The sequence below is a fragment of the Neurospora crassa genome, linkage group V, assembly GCF_000182925.2.
Source record: "Neurospora crassa OR74A linkage group V, whole genome shotgun sequence".
Classification (NCBI taxonomy): domain Eukaryota; kingdom Fungi; phylum Ascomycota; class Sordariomycetes; order Sordariales; family Sordariaceae; genus Neurospora; species Neurospora crassa.
Genome location: NC_026505.1, coordinates 23,929 through 38,674, shown reverse-complemented (window position 1 = coordinate 38,674; position 14,746 = coordinate 23,929). Strand labels below are relative to the sequence as shown.

Below are 14,746 nucleotides of genomic sequence, written 5' to 3'. Positions count from 1 at the left end.
CCTTCAGCTGTCAAGGACTTCCATGTTGTTCTGGCGCGGGGTTCATCTTAATCGTGATTGTCATAGCAATATCTCGGGGCCCAATTTGGAAACTCAAATCGTTCGACGTGGGATGCACTGCCCGCCTACCCATCTCCACATGCTCGCTCGGGCTTGTCGTCAACACAGCTGAATGTTTTCTTAGTGTACAGTTTGATGGCAAACGGACAAGGGAGCAGCCGCAAGCGCCGCCGCGCACATGAGGATTGAGATCTCATCTTGACGCCAACGAGAGGACCCCAGGGCAGTCCAGTGTTCGAAAAACAGGCGCCTAGCCCAGCCAAGCCAAGCGCTAGCGGACCCACAATCTGCGATCTTTAAGTGGAGTCTTGGTCTGATCAATTCCCTTCGATTGGAGCTCCTTCCCCTTGGTCCGTGCGTGCCCAGCTAGCTTCATCGTGTGTACCTATCGTCACTCTGCTGCCCGTCAGCGCCGCCAGCCCTGCACACGCAGTTGCGGGAGTGTCTAGCCTCTCTGGAGGGTCGGTACATAGCCATAGGTACGCCAACATCAATCCGACGACTCCTTGCATAGCATCTCGCAGCAGCAAGCATTCAGTCTGAATCCACTTCCATCAATCATTCATATTCCATCTCCATTCCCACTTCACTTCCATCCATCGATCTTCCAACCCCAGCTCGTTGCTGCAGCATCACTACATACACTACATACGACTCCGCCCGCACTTCAGCTGCCATCGGGAATCCATTCGTCGCCGTCCGCAGTCAGCAGCAGTCTCCACAGCCTCGGTGAAACAAACCCACAGGGTGCCCAGCAGGTACATACATACCTACATAGTCGTCGACTTATCGCACGATCCCCGATTGCGTTGCATCTTCCACGGCCGACCCGGCAAACCACAATTGTCTGTCTCCAGGTAGCAAAGCAAGAAACGAGCAACATACAAGCAACCATTTACAAACCACTATCACGCGCCATATACCCATCCTTTTAACCAACGGCCAACTTATCCGACCGCGCCGTCTCAATCACCAAGACCAACCTTTTCCCTCCCCTCGTCCCATCTCGTGCAGTCGCCCCTCCCCCCCGCTTGCCGCCCGAACCCACGAGGAAAGCGTTATACGGGGTTTCACCAAACACCACAAACGGACCACGACAAACCGATTGCTGGATCCCTCCCGTCCGACCCCTTTCCGCTGGTCTTCGTCTCGCCCGCACAGACAACCCAGCATCCCAGGCTGAACCTCTCTGTCTACCTACCCCTCCTTAGGCCTCATCCATTGTCAAGCTGGACTTATCGCCCTTCTTCGCCGGGTCCCCGGACCAGTTCCTCGATAACAACAACCACAACAGCAACATGGACACCGTGGTGATGGATCACGATCAAACCATTAGCCCAAACGAGGCTCAGCTTCCTCACAACAACAACATTCCAGACGACAACATGGGTGGTCTGGAGGATTCACCCCAAATAACACCCGACCAAAACGGCTTCCCAGATCGCCATTACCAACAGCAATTCGATCAGAACCTCAACAGCTCACCACGGTCATATTCCCAACACGACAACTTCGACTCAGACCGATATGCCACGCCACCAGCACCCCAGCCTTCAACGTCACGACCGCCCTCGGGGCTCGACGGCCAGAACCCATCCCAGTCCGCAGAAAACGGCTCGCGGACAACCGCCGGCGGGAGTTCCAGCGAGCAAGCCAACGGGCGCAATCATGTCGTGATCAAGGTCGGCATGGTCGGTGATGCGCAGATTGGCAAGACAAGCTTGATGGTCAAATACGTCGAAGGCAGTTGGGACGAGGACTACATCCAGACTCTGGGCGTCAACTTCATGGAAAAGACCATCAGCATCCGCAACACCGAGATCACCTTCAGCATCTGGGATCTTGGCGGTCAACGCGAGTTCGTCAATATGTTGCCGCTCGTGTGCAACGATGCTGTAGCCATCCTCTTCATGTTCGACTTGACCCGCAAGAGCACGTTGAACAGCATCAAGGAATGGTACCGCCAGGGGCGAGGATTCAACAAGACGGCCATTCCCGTCCTTGTAGGCACAAAGTACGATCACTTTGTGAACCTTTCGCGGGAGGAGCAGGAGGAAATCTCCAACCAGGTAGGATCCGTCATTTGTGCGTATACGGCAAAGTTCCTGCTTGCTGACGTTACTTTTCCAGGCACGGCGATTCGCCAAGGCCATGCGTGCGGCATTGATCTTTAGCAGCACCAGTCACAGCATCAATGTCCAGAAGGTACGTCACACTTTGTTTGCCGCAACTGGTGCATGGTCTGACTGTTTCGCAGATCTTCAAGATCGTACTATCCAAAGCCTTCGATCTAAAATGCACAATTCCTGAAATTAGCAACGTTGGCGAGCCACTTCTCTTGTACCAGTCGGTATAGGTTGATGAGTAAATTCGACGCTGTCAACCGTCTTCGCGACAACTGTGCGAGCGGCCTCCTCCGACGATCTGCAATTTGCATTAATACCCCTGGCTGGTGTCGGAGCGACGGCACATGTTGAGTACCTGTAACGGTCACTCGACAGCGACGTGGGAGACCCAATTAACGGAATACCGAGGCGCGGTCCCCTTTGCATATATTTGCTTCGAAGCCCCTCCCCCCTTTTCCCGTGCCCGAACACCCTCGAGGCAACTCCACTCATCAGGACAATCGCATTTTGTGATTATTTAGTCCGTGGCTTAGCAAATAAAGCACAATGGAGGACGGCAAATGGGCATGGGTCGTGATAAAAACGAGACATAATAGTCTTTGGAGTCCGGTTGTAAGGAACGGCTGGCGCAGGACCGATCATACCAAATTGGGCATCTCAATCCGAAATACGATGGGGAAGGGTATTCTATACTATGAATACGGAGCGCAAGGAATACGTGGGGCGCGTGCCTTTGGCCCTTCAGGCGTGGCATCGTCCCCGGTACAGGTAGAAAGGGACTGGATGTTCATTCTTTGGTAGTATGTGTTTTAATTCCCTGTTGGCAGTCAACATATCGGTATTTTCCTGCACATTCTTTGCCTTCTTCTTGCTCTCCAAGCCGATGGCACGAAACACTACCCGCCTCTCCCCGCAGACGTTCCGAGACATCTATCATTTTTTTTCAACGTGTCGCCTCAAAACTGACACCATGTATCTTCCGGCGTATGGAGTGCTCAGTCGGTCTACCATAGAACCAGCCACTTGACCAGAAACAAATGGCCACGGAGGCTGTATATGCAAAACATCATATATCCGTTACCAGAATCATCTGCTGAATAAAGTGCCACTGGGGTTGGGACAACTCATAAAGGTGAGCTTCCTCCTCTGCAAGAAGGAAGAGCACGTAGGCTGCGAACCGAAACGACGTACACTACAAGGTTCTGTCCTCACAAGATCGGTTTCCCGAAACCTGTTGTTCTTCCCAATGTGGTTCTCGTAATCCCGCTTGCGGACGTCGCAGTAGATAACGGAACAGGCATACGCAAACCCCGAGAACCGTACTCGAACCTCATCATAGACACCAGAGGCTTACCAGACATTCCATCCTCGTCCTTGCGGCTGATACATCACACCCGAGGACAATGTAAGGTTGTCAAAAGTTCGTCCCTCTGCGCCCTGCTCGTGATTCGTTACCTCGTGCCCGGCCAACTCAGACGCCGTGCAATCGCTGACCAAGGATAGCTGCTCAGGTCAAACCCTTCATTGACTCTTGGGACTCAGGTTCGGCGCACGCGTGCCACATCAACAAGCATGATGCTTAACCTGTCACGTCATGGCGATCCATCCATCGGCCTTGAGCCAACTCCAGACACCCAACTACCATGCTCTATTTCCTCACCGAGAACATCCACTCCGCTGGCTTATCGAGATCATCCAATGGTTTCGATCACTGTGGACTACATCCGGAGAATCTGCGCTTGGGAAGCAGTTTTTTTCCCCTCCACCCACAAAGGGTGAAACAACGACGACGTGACCAAGGGTTCCGTTGTCTGTGGTTGGGGAGGCACCGCAACTCGAAGACGTTGGACAAACAGAGGGACTTTGACACTGCTTGGCTAACGAAGCTCTTTGAGCGGCCTTTCCTTCCGAGATGATGAATCCCAAGCTCGTAATCAGAGACAGAAAACCGATGGATGAGGTTAAAAGCATTTACGATCACATCATCGCATCCATCTGAGACATCCCTTCTTCCCAAACTACGGCCATTTTGATCATCAAAGCTGCAGAAAGACCCAAAACCGACAGCAACACCGAAGCATTATGAAGTCCTTCATCGCCTTCTGCTCTGCAGCCTGCTTCTTTTGCCTAGCGCTCGGCCAGAGCACCGCAGGATCGGGCACGACGTTCTGGCAAGCCGCGGTGCCGTCGAGCACCGCTCCAAGCACTTGGACTCCGAGCACGCCGGCTCCTCCTGGCCAGGCGCTGTGCGGGCAAGGGTTTACTTATTGCGGTTATATCTTGAGGGATCATCAAAGTACGTCTTCAACCCGATACAACTTTGTTTTCAATCCACTTTCCGTTCGCTCTCTTTTCTTCTTCTTCTTCCGACTTTCCTTACTATCTTCCTCTCCTCTAAAATCTCTATTTACCCGCTTCTTAATTCTTCTTTATAGTTCCTTTACCCTATCTTTTACTTATCTTTATCCTTTCTACGCCCTCTTTTTACCCTCTCTTTACCCTTTTATTTCCCTTATTTACCTTCTCTTTACCTTCTCTTTACCTTCTCTTCACCTTCTCTTCACCCTCTCTTCACCCTCTCTTCGCCCTTTTATTTTCCTTATTTACCTTCTCTTTACCTTCCCTTTACCTTCTCTTTACCTTCTCTTTACCTTCTCTTTACCTTCTCTTCACCTTCTCTTCACCTTCTCTTCGCCCTTTCTTTACCATTTCGTTATCCTCTTTTTATAAACCAATTACCCTATCTTCACCTTCCCTTTATATTTTTTTTCTATATTTTCGTCTTTAATTTTTTTTTAACTTTTCTTCCTTTTTTTCCTACCAGGCCGTCGCCGCATCTCATCTTCGGACAACTACTACAGCAGCCAAGAACTTTCTCTACCCTACTCCCTCCCACTTACACTTCTTTTCCCTTCCTTTCAGCTATCAACGTCCAATTTAACAATTCACACTCCAACCCCAACTAACATCTCCTCCCCTTCTTAGACTTCAAAGAAGAAGATGTAGTCAAAGCCTACTGCGCCGCCTCCAGGAGTAACTGCGCCAACGGCAAAACCAAGACCGACCCTATCCAAGCCCTCTACGTCTGCCTCCCCGCCAACGCCAACCCAAAGGAAAAGGAAAAGGCAAAAGACTCCGCCATGTCGCCGAACCCGCACTTCGACGACGCACCCACTCCCGTACTGTCATCCGGCAAGTCCATCTCGGGGCTCTCCCGGTTCTTCAGCATCCTCTCTTCGCGCACGCATATGAATATGAACCATGCCGTTCATGAGAACATGGATCAAGATAGCACCACCGGAAAGATGATGCAAGCGAGACAGGCGCCAGCGTCGTCGTCGTCGTCGTCGTCAAACACGACGAATGCAGGGAATGATGGTGGTAGTTGCAATACGCTGGCTACGTCGGGGAATAGGATTGAGTTGTTGTGCGCCTGTAGTGGCAACTGTCTGAATCCGGTGTCGGATCATATTGGGAGGTGTGACCAGTCTTGTTAGTAATTGGATTCCAAGTGTCTTCGGGAGGTGGATGGGGTGGGCGGTAATGGTTAATGCGGAGGTGGGCGAGTAGGGAAAAAAAAATCACGGGAAGTAAAAATGGTATGTTTTCCTTATCAATCCAAGGTCTTTCTTGTCTAGTTGTCTCATTATGAGGCAGCTGTTTATAGACTAGTCAATCGAACTGTTATTTCATGCTTCGGTTCATCAGTTTTGGATAACGCCAGTTCGACGGTATTAGGAAAGTATTAACAATCTAATTGGGAGCGAGAAGGATCATATTAGGAGAGGCTTCATGCGATCTGAAAGGCCCTTATTGTTATGCTACGTAGTGTAGCTACCGATATACCGAGCAGCTGCCAATCCATAGCCATAGCTCCGAGCTTTTGCAATGCGCACGTTCTTTTTGTCTGGATGGTCTACCCATGAGTCTCATCCAATGTCCACGCCGTGGTAGTGGCATCTGCACGAGACAAGCCGACCGTCATCACGTATATCACCCGGATTTGAAATCTTTCCGTCCAGTAAGACAACGTCAGCAAGCCAAATCGGATTACCAAGAAACGGTCACGTCCAGTATCACCAACTTCACACTTTTGTTATAGCACCTAGACACTCACGCTTCTCTCCTGTAGTAACCCTTTCCCGCGTGCACGCATGACGCAAGGCCGTGTTATATGTTCCAACTTCAAGCATTATCTCATACAGATAACTTGGTTCCAAGAGGATCAAGCAAGAGCCATGAGGCATCGCTATACATCATTTGATAAGCGTTATTCATCTTGGGTCAGTTGTTATATACACTGGAATAGTCATGGCATCATCTGTCATCTTCACAACCGCGGCAAAAGACAAGTAGGCTTCAACCCCTACAACCTGCGGCCATCGCAAGGACCAAACACTGGTGTCGGCCAGGGCGCAGGCATATTTCAGAATGAGAACGTATATGCAGTAATGAGTTTGCCCGCGCGGTCTCGTCGTCAAAGAAGCATGAGTAAACGACTTCAGATATATTTTCCTTCAGCGAGCATATAGGTTTATGGATGGCTGTCATTACATATTCATCCGACAAGCAAGCTCTGTGAAACTACCTCCAATTCCGGCAAGCAACTCCCGCTATGACTATGATTGCAATATGAGACTGCATTTGGCTGGGTTTCCATGACGGTTTGTGCCTCTGACTGTTGTCAACGCCCATCTGACTCTGTCATGGCCATGATGATCCCCATCCAACAACAGTATGACGGCAAGCGTGTACGCAAAGGCAAAACCCAAGGAAGCAAATGACTGAAAGCTATGATCAAGCAACAAGGAGGGTATTACGAACTTTTGATCCCAACCAACCCATTTGCCCACTCATAGCGAAGAACAAGTTTCCAAGACGCCCCTCAGATACTCCCAAACTCCTCCTCATTGATCAACCTCCCCAAAATCAAACTCTGAATAACCAACTCATCACTCAACGTCCTGACCCTCTTCGATGGCGGCTGCTTCTCCGCCTCGGTTGGCTCATAGACGTACCCCACGCTCTGCCTCTTCCTCTTTTTGCTCTTTGTACTCTTCCCGCCACCACCGGCGCTGGCACTAGCACTACCGGCATCACTTTCACCCACCCCTAGGATATTCGGACTTGCGAACAACTCAGCCCCATCCGTCTTCCCATCCACATAAACCCAATCATATGGTTTCCCCTTACCGCCTTCCGCCTCCTCCTCCGCCCTTTCCAACTCCCTCTTTGCGTCATCCAAACTGCCCACCCGCCTCAATTCCGCCCCCAGTACTCTGGCCAAGAAAACATACGCCATCTTCCTCCCTTCCTCTTGCTTCTCCTTTTCCTTCTCTTTTTGGGTTTTCCTTCCTTTCTTATCCCCACTCGTGCTCATGACAAGAAGTATCCTACTCCCGCCCAGCCACCGTCCCCTTCTCGCCACCGTCTCCACGAGCTTTGCCGTCCTAGCATCATAGGGCTGTAGGTTCCGGGAGAGAATGGCATCTCCTAGGAACGCGGACTGTCCGGCAGCAAGAAGGTAGGGCGACCAGTCGACTATCGAGTTGGAAGAAAGGCATGTAATAACCCAGCGGGAAGCGAGGATAGGAAGTCCGAGACCAAGGGCCTGCATGTACTTGACTTTGCGGGAGTGGCCGTCGGCGATGAGGGCCGTGAAGCCGGTGTCTCGGCCGGTGCTGTTGAGAGGTAGGTCGACGTCCGATGGCGGTGATGAGGTGTGGCCTTCGTTCTTGGAGGCAGAGGTGGCAGGTTGGATAGGGATGGGTTCGAACAACTCGTCGAAACCATTGTCGAGAATGCGGCCGCCTGCTTGCTTGATGCGTTTTTCGATGCTGGTTGCAGTTTCCATGCGTGCATTGTACTGGTCCGTACTTTCGCCTGTGCGCTTTGACTGGAAAGATATTGCAAACGCCATGCCTTCAAAGATCTTTGACCCACGCTGAGAGGCAGTGGTCATGGACGATGTTCTGCTGGGTTTGAGCAGGGAACTGCGAGACATGCGAACACTGTGGTCGAACGTGGGTATTGTGGCTCCAGAGACGGATAGTTCATCGGCAGAACTGGACAGCCGCCTCTCGACACGTGCCGAATGGCGCAGGCTCTCTGTCGAACTGGTCTTCAGGGGTTTGGGGAGGCGCCCAGCAGCGTCACGCCTAAGGCTATTATTTACAGGCGCCGGGGACGAGCTACCAACGTCAGGCCTGGTGAAACTGGTAGAAGCATCTCTTGCCGGTACAGCAGTTGACGGAACGACGGGTGTGGAAGACAGATTTGAAAGATCCGAGGTTGTCTGAATAGCAGCATCAACGGCAGACGACGACACGCTTGCCTTGGTTGTTCTCGCCGTTCCCGACGTCGGTATCTTTGCTGCCTGATCTGCACCGGAAGAGACTCTCTTCTTTCTACTTCTTCTTTCGAACACCGGCGGCGATGAAGATGGAATATCACGGGAGGGTGCTGGTAAGGCCGGGAGTTGAGAAGACGAAGGCAGTTCATGCGCGGATTTATCAGCAAGTATATTCTCATTTGGACTCGCTGTTGGATGCGCATCCGCACCGGACGTGTCAGGTACCGGTTCCTTGTGAACTGGCGAAGGAGGTCTGGGTGCTGGACGCTGGCTCGGTCGTGGACTCTTGAAGACGGCGTCTGGCTTCTGTGCCCGATCATCATCTGGCCCAGACTGTGTAGACTCGTCATCTACAGCATGCGCCGCAGGAGGCTTGGCCCCCTGTTCCTGAGAATCTTCTACAGTATTTGGTATTGCTGGTTCCTCATCCCCATGCTCCGGCTCTTGCGTCGCTCGTTTCGCTTTGCCACGCCTGTTCTTGTGGGATGATGGGATCTCAACATCATCCGACTTGGCTACCAGCGGAAACCGGATCTCAGTCAGCTGTTCCAGGGCAGCCTTCTTCTTCAACTTTGCCCTTCTGCGCCTGACCATGGATGTTTCTGTATCTTCATCGTCCGGAGGGCCTGGGGGGTCTGATCCCGCTATCGGACTCGACCACCGCTCCTGCGATTTCTCCATTGGTTCGTAGCTGGCAAAGGGGCGTTGCTCAGCCTTCTTCTTCTTCTTCTTGAGCGGCTTTGTTTGCGGCGATTCCGGAATCACCATGTCGTCTTCCGAGGCACCAGCATGAGAGCTCGTCAGCTTTCGCTGCGTTGCCCCCGGCGGAGGTGCATCGGGTAAGACAGCTGGACTTGATGGTACATTACGCGATGGCGATGAACGCAGACCCCGGGCTCGCAGTGGCGACGACACAGCCAGATTCGGTGATGCTGTGTGATGCATGAAATCTGAGGGGGAAGGGCGCGAAGAGGTCGGACTGGCGAGGGCTTTTGTGGCAGAAGAAAACTGGGTAGCTCCAAATAGCTGCGAAGGACCAAGTAGTTGGGATTTGCTTTGGCGGAACGGATTGTTGTCTGAGACGGGAGTCTCGGGCACCTGCTGGGCAGGCGAGGCCTGTTGTTTCTGCGAGTGCATGTTCCGCAGGCGCGCGATGCTGCCAAAGTCAACGCGACCTGACCCATCCTGTGTCGTCGTCGAGGTGGTTTTGTTGGTGGCCGGAGTGTCGAGAAGTCGCGATGCTCGCGGCTCGGGAACGGCTGTCGTAACAGAGGCTGGCTCCAGAGAAGGGCTGCTTGGGCCAAGCTTTGGCGAGCTTCGAAGAGTACCTCTGGTTTTTGCCTGTGACGCTGAAGCAGCATACCTGTCGTAGCTCCTTCCGCCGTTCGACTGAGTTGTGTCGTTGGAATGAGCCGAAGGTTGAGTTTCGGCCTGCTTCTGCTCCTCTGCTCTGTCAGTCTCTTGGGCTCGCATCTTTTCCTCCCTCTCGAGGTTTTCTTGGGCTTCTTGGCGCGCTTTTTCTTCGGCTTCCCGCTTCTCCTGCTCTTCCTTCTTTTTCTTTTGTCTTTCCTTTTCCTCCTGCTCCCACTGAGCGGCCATGACCAAGAGTTGCGAGGGCTTGAACCAGGAGACCTTTGGCTTCTTGGCCTCTTCTCGTTCTCGTTTGCGTTCTGCGGCCTGTCGGGCCTTCCACGCGCGGTACGCCTCCATGTCGAGCGGCTTGTTCTCGGTGAGGTCGTCGGCCGGGCGAGAGTTGCGTATGCGGTCCTCCTCCGACTGTGTCAGGGGAGGTAACAGATCCTCATCTCTTTGTTTTCTCGGTGGTTTGTTCATCGTGAGAGATGGCGCCGAGGATGTTTTGGAGGACGATGACGAGTGCGAGATTGTTGCCGGCGGGCGGATGTTGCTTGTCTGAGAAAGTTAGCAGGTCGCCAAAGCGAGAAGTGGCTGAGAACATACCTGGCCGGCGCCGTAGGTTTTCATGTAATCATCAAAGACAGCTTGGGTGTCGAGGGATCTGGTCGCGTTGGGGTCGTCGCGGATGTCCTTGAGCGCGTCGGACATGGTGACGTTTCAGTGGCCCAAGGGTCGACGCTAATGTGTGTAGGTTGCCAACGGATGCACCTATGCGCGGATGCTGTCACCCTATCACTCGCATCCGATTCGAGCACACTGTGTCCGGACAGGCCAAAGTTGTGCGAGCGGTCTGGGCAATTTCCACCCTTGCCGCGCAAACATTTCAGGGTTGACTTTTTGCTCAATCGAGACCGTGGCTTGCTGGTTTGCCGTCAAGGTTGTTGAGAGGGATTGATTGATTGCACCATGGAAGGGAAAGTTGAGAAGCACGGTGTGGCGGCGCGACAGAAGCGCGCTGTCACGTGCACTCACTTGTGCTACTTGAACAGCCAGTCTGTGATAAGATAAAACACGCACGGCAGCACGTCATTGCCCCTGCTCCGCTTGCACCACAGTTCAGCCACAGCTCTAGCCACATATACAGCCACCCCCATACCCGCGCAACCCCACTTGTGCCTGTGCCGCTGCGGACGGGAGTGTTGCCTTCTCCACTTGGATTCGGCCTGGCAAGGAAGCCCTTCGTCAGCCGGACTTCCAAAAGCAGGTTTGATCAACGAAGCTTAACACGAACACATGTTGTGACACTCAGCTACCTACCACCCAAAAAGCATTTACAAGTGACACAGGCCGATGGAATAATACAGCCTTATCGCTACCGTTTTCCCAAGCTCAAACCAAGTGCCATATTTGTTCATCTTCCAACGCGGGCGGGCATTGTGAATGGAAATCTGTAATGCTGCGAATTTGTGATGTCACATGCTGGCCTGGGTGTGATTGCGTCATTGAGCCAAGGGAACGCGTGCATGTCAACTTTGATGTTTTCGGACAAACGAGCCTTTTGTCGGCTTCCCTGTGCTGGTACTGCAGCTTACCTCTTGGCCAAAAGAGATGACGGATCGACCCGGCGCGCAAAATAGGCGGCGTCCACATTGACGGCACTTGTTCGCTTTGAAGCTGCCCCATGGCCTGCAGTGAGCCAGATGCTGTCGTGCTCCTCGGACAAGGAGGAAGTCACGAAAACGATAGGGCAACAATATTCCAACAAAATCAGAACGCTGGCACCTTCCGCCGGATGCGAACTAGGAAGGATGGCGTGCTCAATATACCTTGATTACCTAACGTCCAGTGCATTTGGACAGTACAGTAAGCAGGACAGGACAAGCCAAGGGAAAAACATGATCGAGAAACCCCCTCATGTGTCGATAGGTGTGAAAACTGAGAAACAGCGGGTGGGTGCACTAAATGGCAACTCAACATGTCCATGTTCTGAATGGCGAATCTCGTCCCCAATCCCTGCATCCTCGTGCCTTGGATCTTCATGCATTCCCCTCCATCGGGTTCCTTCCATTCACCTGTTTCTGGCCGAAATGTAACTAACCGTTATCTCAGCATCCTTGAACCGCTTCCTACAAATTTTGACCTTTATCCGCCTCTTGTTCCTTGCCATCAAACATGTTCCCATCCAAGCAGTAGCATCCAACTCTGTATCTACGACAAATATTGTTTAGACTTTGGACGGACTGTCTCATCCACACCACATTCGCTTATTCATCTCGACAAGTTTGCTTGCGATATACCTCCACCTAAGCCATGCCGGCTCCCACGCCAGATCCGCCTCGGGATAATGGGAGAGAAAAGTCTCGAATCGACGATGCCACTGCGAGTACAGCCTGTAAGGAGGATGTTCGACCCAGCAGCCTCTGGTCCTGGACCAAGCTTGACGATACCACCGCCGTCGGTCCTCGCATAGGCCCAGTCCTACAAAGTGTCGCCACCGCGAGTTCGGACAGCGACGACAGCATTGCTTCGCCAGAACGCCAGCGCGAACTCGAAAAGGGGAATGCTATCCAGTACCGCACATGCAGCTGGCAAAAGGTCCGTAGCATCGACCCAAGCACCCAGCGCAACCTTCTCGACCTATAAACTGACCGTCATACCCTAGACTGCCGCCCTGCTCTTTTCTGAATACATATGTTTGGCCATTATGAGCTTTCCCTGGTCATACAGCGTTTTGGGTCTTGTTCCCGGGTGAGTTGAGACCCCGAAATAGGCAATCCAGCACCCAGAGATGCAGCCGCTCACAATTTACAGGCTAATCTTGACGTTGGTCGTTTGTTTGGTCGTACTTTACACGTAAGCCCTCGTCACGATTCCTTGCCACTTCTGTCTGCACGTCCTGACCCATCAATAGCTCACTGGTCCTGTGGGAGTTTTGTCTACGGCACCCCGAAGTCCGGGATGTCTGTGATATCGGCCAAATGCTCTTCTGGAACAAAAATTGGGCTTGGTGGGCCACTGCCGTCATGTTCTTGCTCAACAACACAGTAAGCCGGCTACCGATGCACCACACGGACTGCAAACTAACAGCCAAAAGTTCATCCAAGGCTTGCATGTCGTCGTGGGCGCCGAGTATCTCAATACCATGACCGGCACACACCCGGGTATCGCGTGTCGGACCGTCAGCTTTGGCATTATCATTGCGCTCGTCTGCTGGCTCTGCTCGCTTCCACGGACGTTCAATACCTTGTCCAAGCTTGGCGTGTTTTCTGCTCTCTTTACTTTTATCTCGGTCGTCCTTGCTGCCGCCTTTTCGGGCGCACAGAAACACCCAGCCGGATATGATCCCCGCCCATCATTCACGTCAGACTCCGGAGTGGCATCGGTCGGAGGGAACCCCATCGTAACCGCACTTCCGGTCAAGTCAGCGTCCTACATTGCCTGTTTCAATGCCTTTCTCAACATATCCTATACCTTTATCGGGCAAATCACGCTCCCCAGCTTCATCGCAGAAATGAGAGAGCCAAAGTGAGTGCCGCCACTTCTCATAGCTCCACCCATTATGTGACTAACGATCATCCAGGGACTTCCCGAAAGCCTTATGGGCTTGTGCCATTGCCGAGTTTATTCTGTTCAGTGTTGTCGGGGGAGTTATTTACGGGTACACCGGAAACCAGTACATGACTGCACCTGCATTCGGTTCACTCCAAGAAACCTACAAAAAGATTTCCTTTTCATTCATGATCCCGACTATCATTTTCCTGGGCGTCTTGTACGCTTCGGTTTCGACGCGATTCATCTTCTTCCGCATCTTCAAAAACTCGCAACACATGACCGAGCATACGCTTACCGGATGGTCAACCTGGGCGGGTATTCTTCGTGAGTCACCCACTCACTTCCGAGCAATTTCGCTCTCATCCCGTGCTGACACCAATCACAGTGACAACATGGATTTGCGCTTGGATCATTGCGGAAGTTATTCCATTCTTCTCATCCCGTGAGTCTCTTGACACCATACCCTAAACCAATGCACACCCAACTAATCCCAACACCAGTCCTTTCCCTCATGTCATCACTCTTCGACAGCTTCTTCGGCTTCATCTTCTGGGGTGTTGCCTACTTCCGAATGCGCAAAGCCGATGCGAGAGCCGGCATTACGAGAAAGAGAGGCATCGGCACCATCCTGTTGGATGGGACCAACATCATCATCATACTCGTTGGCTTCCTCTTTCTTTCCTTTGGGAGCTATGCGAGTGTGCTGGGTATTTTGGAAGCGTATGATACAGGATCCGTCAGGAGCGTGTTTTCGTGTGCGAGCAACGGTCTTTGACAGGAGTCATATCTGTTGGGTGCAAAGGCTCCCGCAACTTGCACAAAATGTACAAGACCTTTTTCGTCATCCGTGGACCAACAAGATCTTTGATGGAAAGTAATACAAACCAGCGATTCCGGTTTATTTGCCAGATTTACGTTTGCAGCACATCTACGAGTGGATTTCTATACCTTGCCTATTGTACGATATGATAATGTCCACTTTAGAGCTCCTCCCCTCTCTCTCTCTCTCTTTGTCATCCACCCTTTTTTTTACCAGTCCTCGTTTTCAGGGCATTCAGCTGGAAGAGTAGTATGTCTTCGATACTTTGTACCGTGTTAGCAACAATAGCTTGTGCCTTTTCACAGTCACAAGGACTCGGGGTATTCATTTAAGCTATCTCAGAAGCCAGACATGGCCAGACACATGTGTGTTCGGGGCACTGTGACTCCCATATGATGGTTTCATGCCATCTTTCCAAGGGCGATGGAGGGCGGAGACATTCAAAGCTAAAACACGAAACAGAAAGAAGGGGATTCATCT

The 14,746-nt window shown here is 52.1% G+C and overlaps 4 protein-coding genes across 4 annotated transcripts; 3 read left to right on the top strand and 1 right to left on the bottom strand.

The window, feature by feature from the left end:
- The first annotated feature begins 512 nt into the window (after positions 1–512).
- NCU08878 (TEM1) lies at positions 513–3,791 on the top strand. Its single transcript, XM_955578.3, has 4 exons — positions 513–2,129; positions 2,191–2,265; positions 2,318–3,606; positions 3,698–3,791. The coding sequence occupies exons 1-3, from the start codon at positions 1,359–1,361 to the stop codon at positions 2,414–2,416; spliced, it is 945 nt and encodes a 314-aa protein (XP_960671.3). The 5' UTR covers positions 513–1,358; the 3' UTR covers positions 2,417–3,606; positions 3,698–3,791.
- A 397-nt stretch (positions 3,792–4,188) lies between these two features.
- On the top strand, positions 4,189–5,960 carry NCU10861 (hypothetical protein). Its single transcript, XM_001727988.2, has 2 exons — positions 4,189–4,482; positions 5,172–5,960. Exons 1-2 carry the CDS (start codon positions 4,269–4,271, stop codon positions 5,681–5,683), a joined length of 726 nt encoding a protein of 241 aa, XP_001728040.1. The 5' UTR covers positions 4,189–4,268; the 3' UTR covers positions 5,684–5,960.
- Positions 5,961–6,681: 721 nt separating this feature from the next.
- Positions 6,682–10,693, bottom strand: NCU08879 (hypothetical protein). Its single transcript, XM_955517.3, has 2 exons — positions 10,498–10,693; positions 6,682–10,449 (listed from the first exon to the last, which is right to left on the bottom strand). The coding sequence occupies exons 1-2, from the start codon at positions 10,600–10,602 to the stop codon at positions 7,072–7,074; spliced, it is 3,483 nt and encodes a 1,160-aa protein (XP_960610.3). The 5' UTR covers positions 10,603–10,693; the 3' UTR covers positions 6,682–7,071.
- Positions 10,694–11,795: 1,102 nt separating this feature from the next.
- On the top strand, positions 11,796–14,642 carry NCU08880 (neutral amino acid permease). The gene is made up of 9 exons (XM_955518.3): positions 11,796–11,843; positions 12,004–12,489; positions 12,557–12,642; positions 12,706–12,747; positions 12,806–12,938; positions 12,989–13,419; positions 13,475–13,770; positions 13,832–13,888; positions 13,947–14,642. Exons 2-9 carry the CDS (start codon positions 12,205–12,207, stop codon positions 14,219–14,221), a joined length of 1,605 nt encoding a protein of 534 aa, XP_960611.2. The 5' UTR covers positions 11,796–11,843; positions 12,004–12,204; the 3' UTR covers positions 14,222–14,642.
- Positions 14,643–14,746: the final 104 nt, after the last annotated feature.

Excerpts from the sequence above, each read along its gene's own strand:
- NCU08878 (XM_955578.3), top strand. The coding sequence starts at position 1,359 with ATGGACACCGTGGTGATGGATCACGATCAAACCATTAGCCCAAACGAG. Across the intron at positions 2,130-2,190 it reads AGGAGGAAATCTCCAACCAG|GCACGGCGATTCGCCAAGGC; the intron begins GTAGGATCCGTC and ends TTACTTTTCCAG. Across the intron at positions 2,266-2,317 it reads ACAGCATCAATGTCCAGAAG|ATCTTCAAGATCGTACTATC; the intron begins GTACGTCACACT and ends ACTGTTTCGCAG.
- NCU10861 (XM_001727988.2), top strand. The coding sequence starts at position 4,269 with ATGAAGTCCTTCATCGCCTTCTGCTCTGCAGCCTGCTTCTTTTGCCTA. Across the intron at positions 4,483-5,171 it reads TATCTTGAGGGATCATCAAA|ACTTCAAAGAAGAAGATGTA; the intron begins GTACGTCTTCAA and ends TCCCCTTCTTAG.
- NCU08879 (XM_955517.3), bottom strand. The coding sequence starts at position 10,602 with ATGTCCGACGCGCTCAAGGACATCCGCGACGACCCCAACGCGACCAGA. Across the intron at positions 10,450-10,497 it reads AAACCTACGGCGCCGGCCAG|ACAAGCAACATCCGCCCGCC; the intron begins GTATGTTCTCAG and ends TAACTTTCTCAG.
- NCU08880 (XM_955518.3), top strand. The coding sequence starts at position 12,205 with ATGCCGGCTCCCACGCCAGATCCGCCTCGGGATAATGGGAGAGAAAAG. Across the intron at positions 12,748-12,805 it reads TGTTTGGTCGTACTTTACAC|CTCACTGGTCCTGTGGGAGT; the intron begins GTAAGCCCTCGT and ends ACCCATCAATAG. Across the intron at positions 13,889-13,946 it reads TATTCCATTCTTCTCATCCC|TCCTTTCCCTCATGTCATCA; the intron begins GTGAGTCTCTTG and ends TCCCAACACCAG.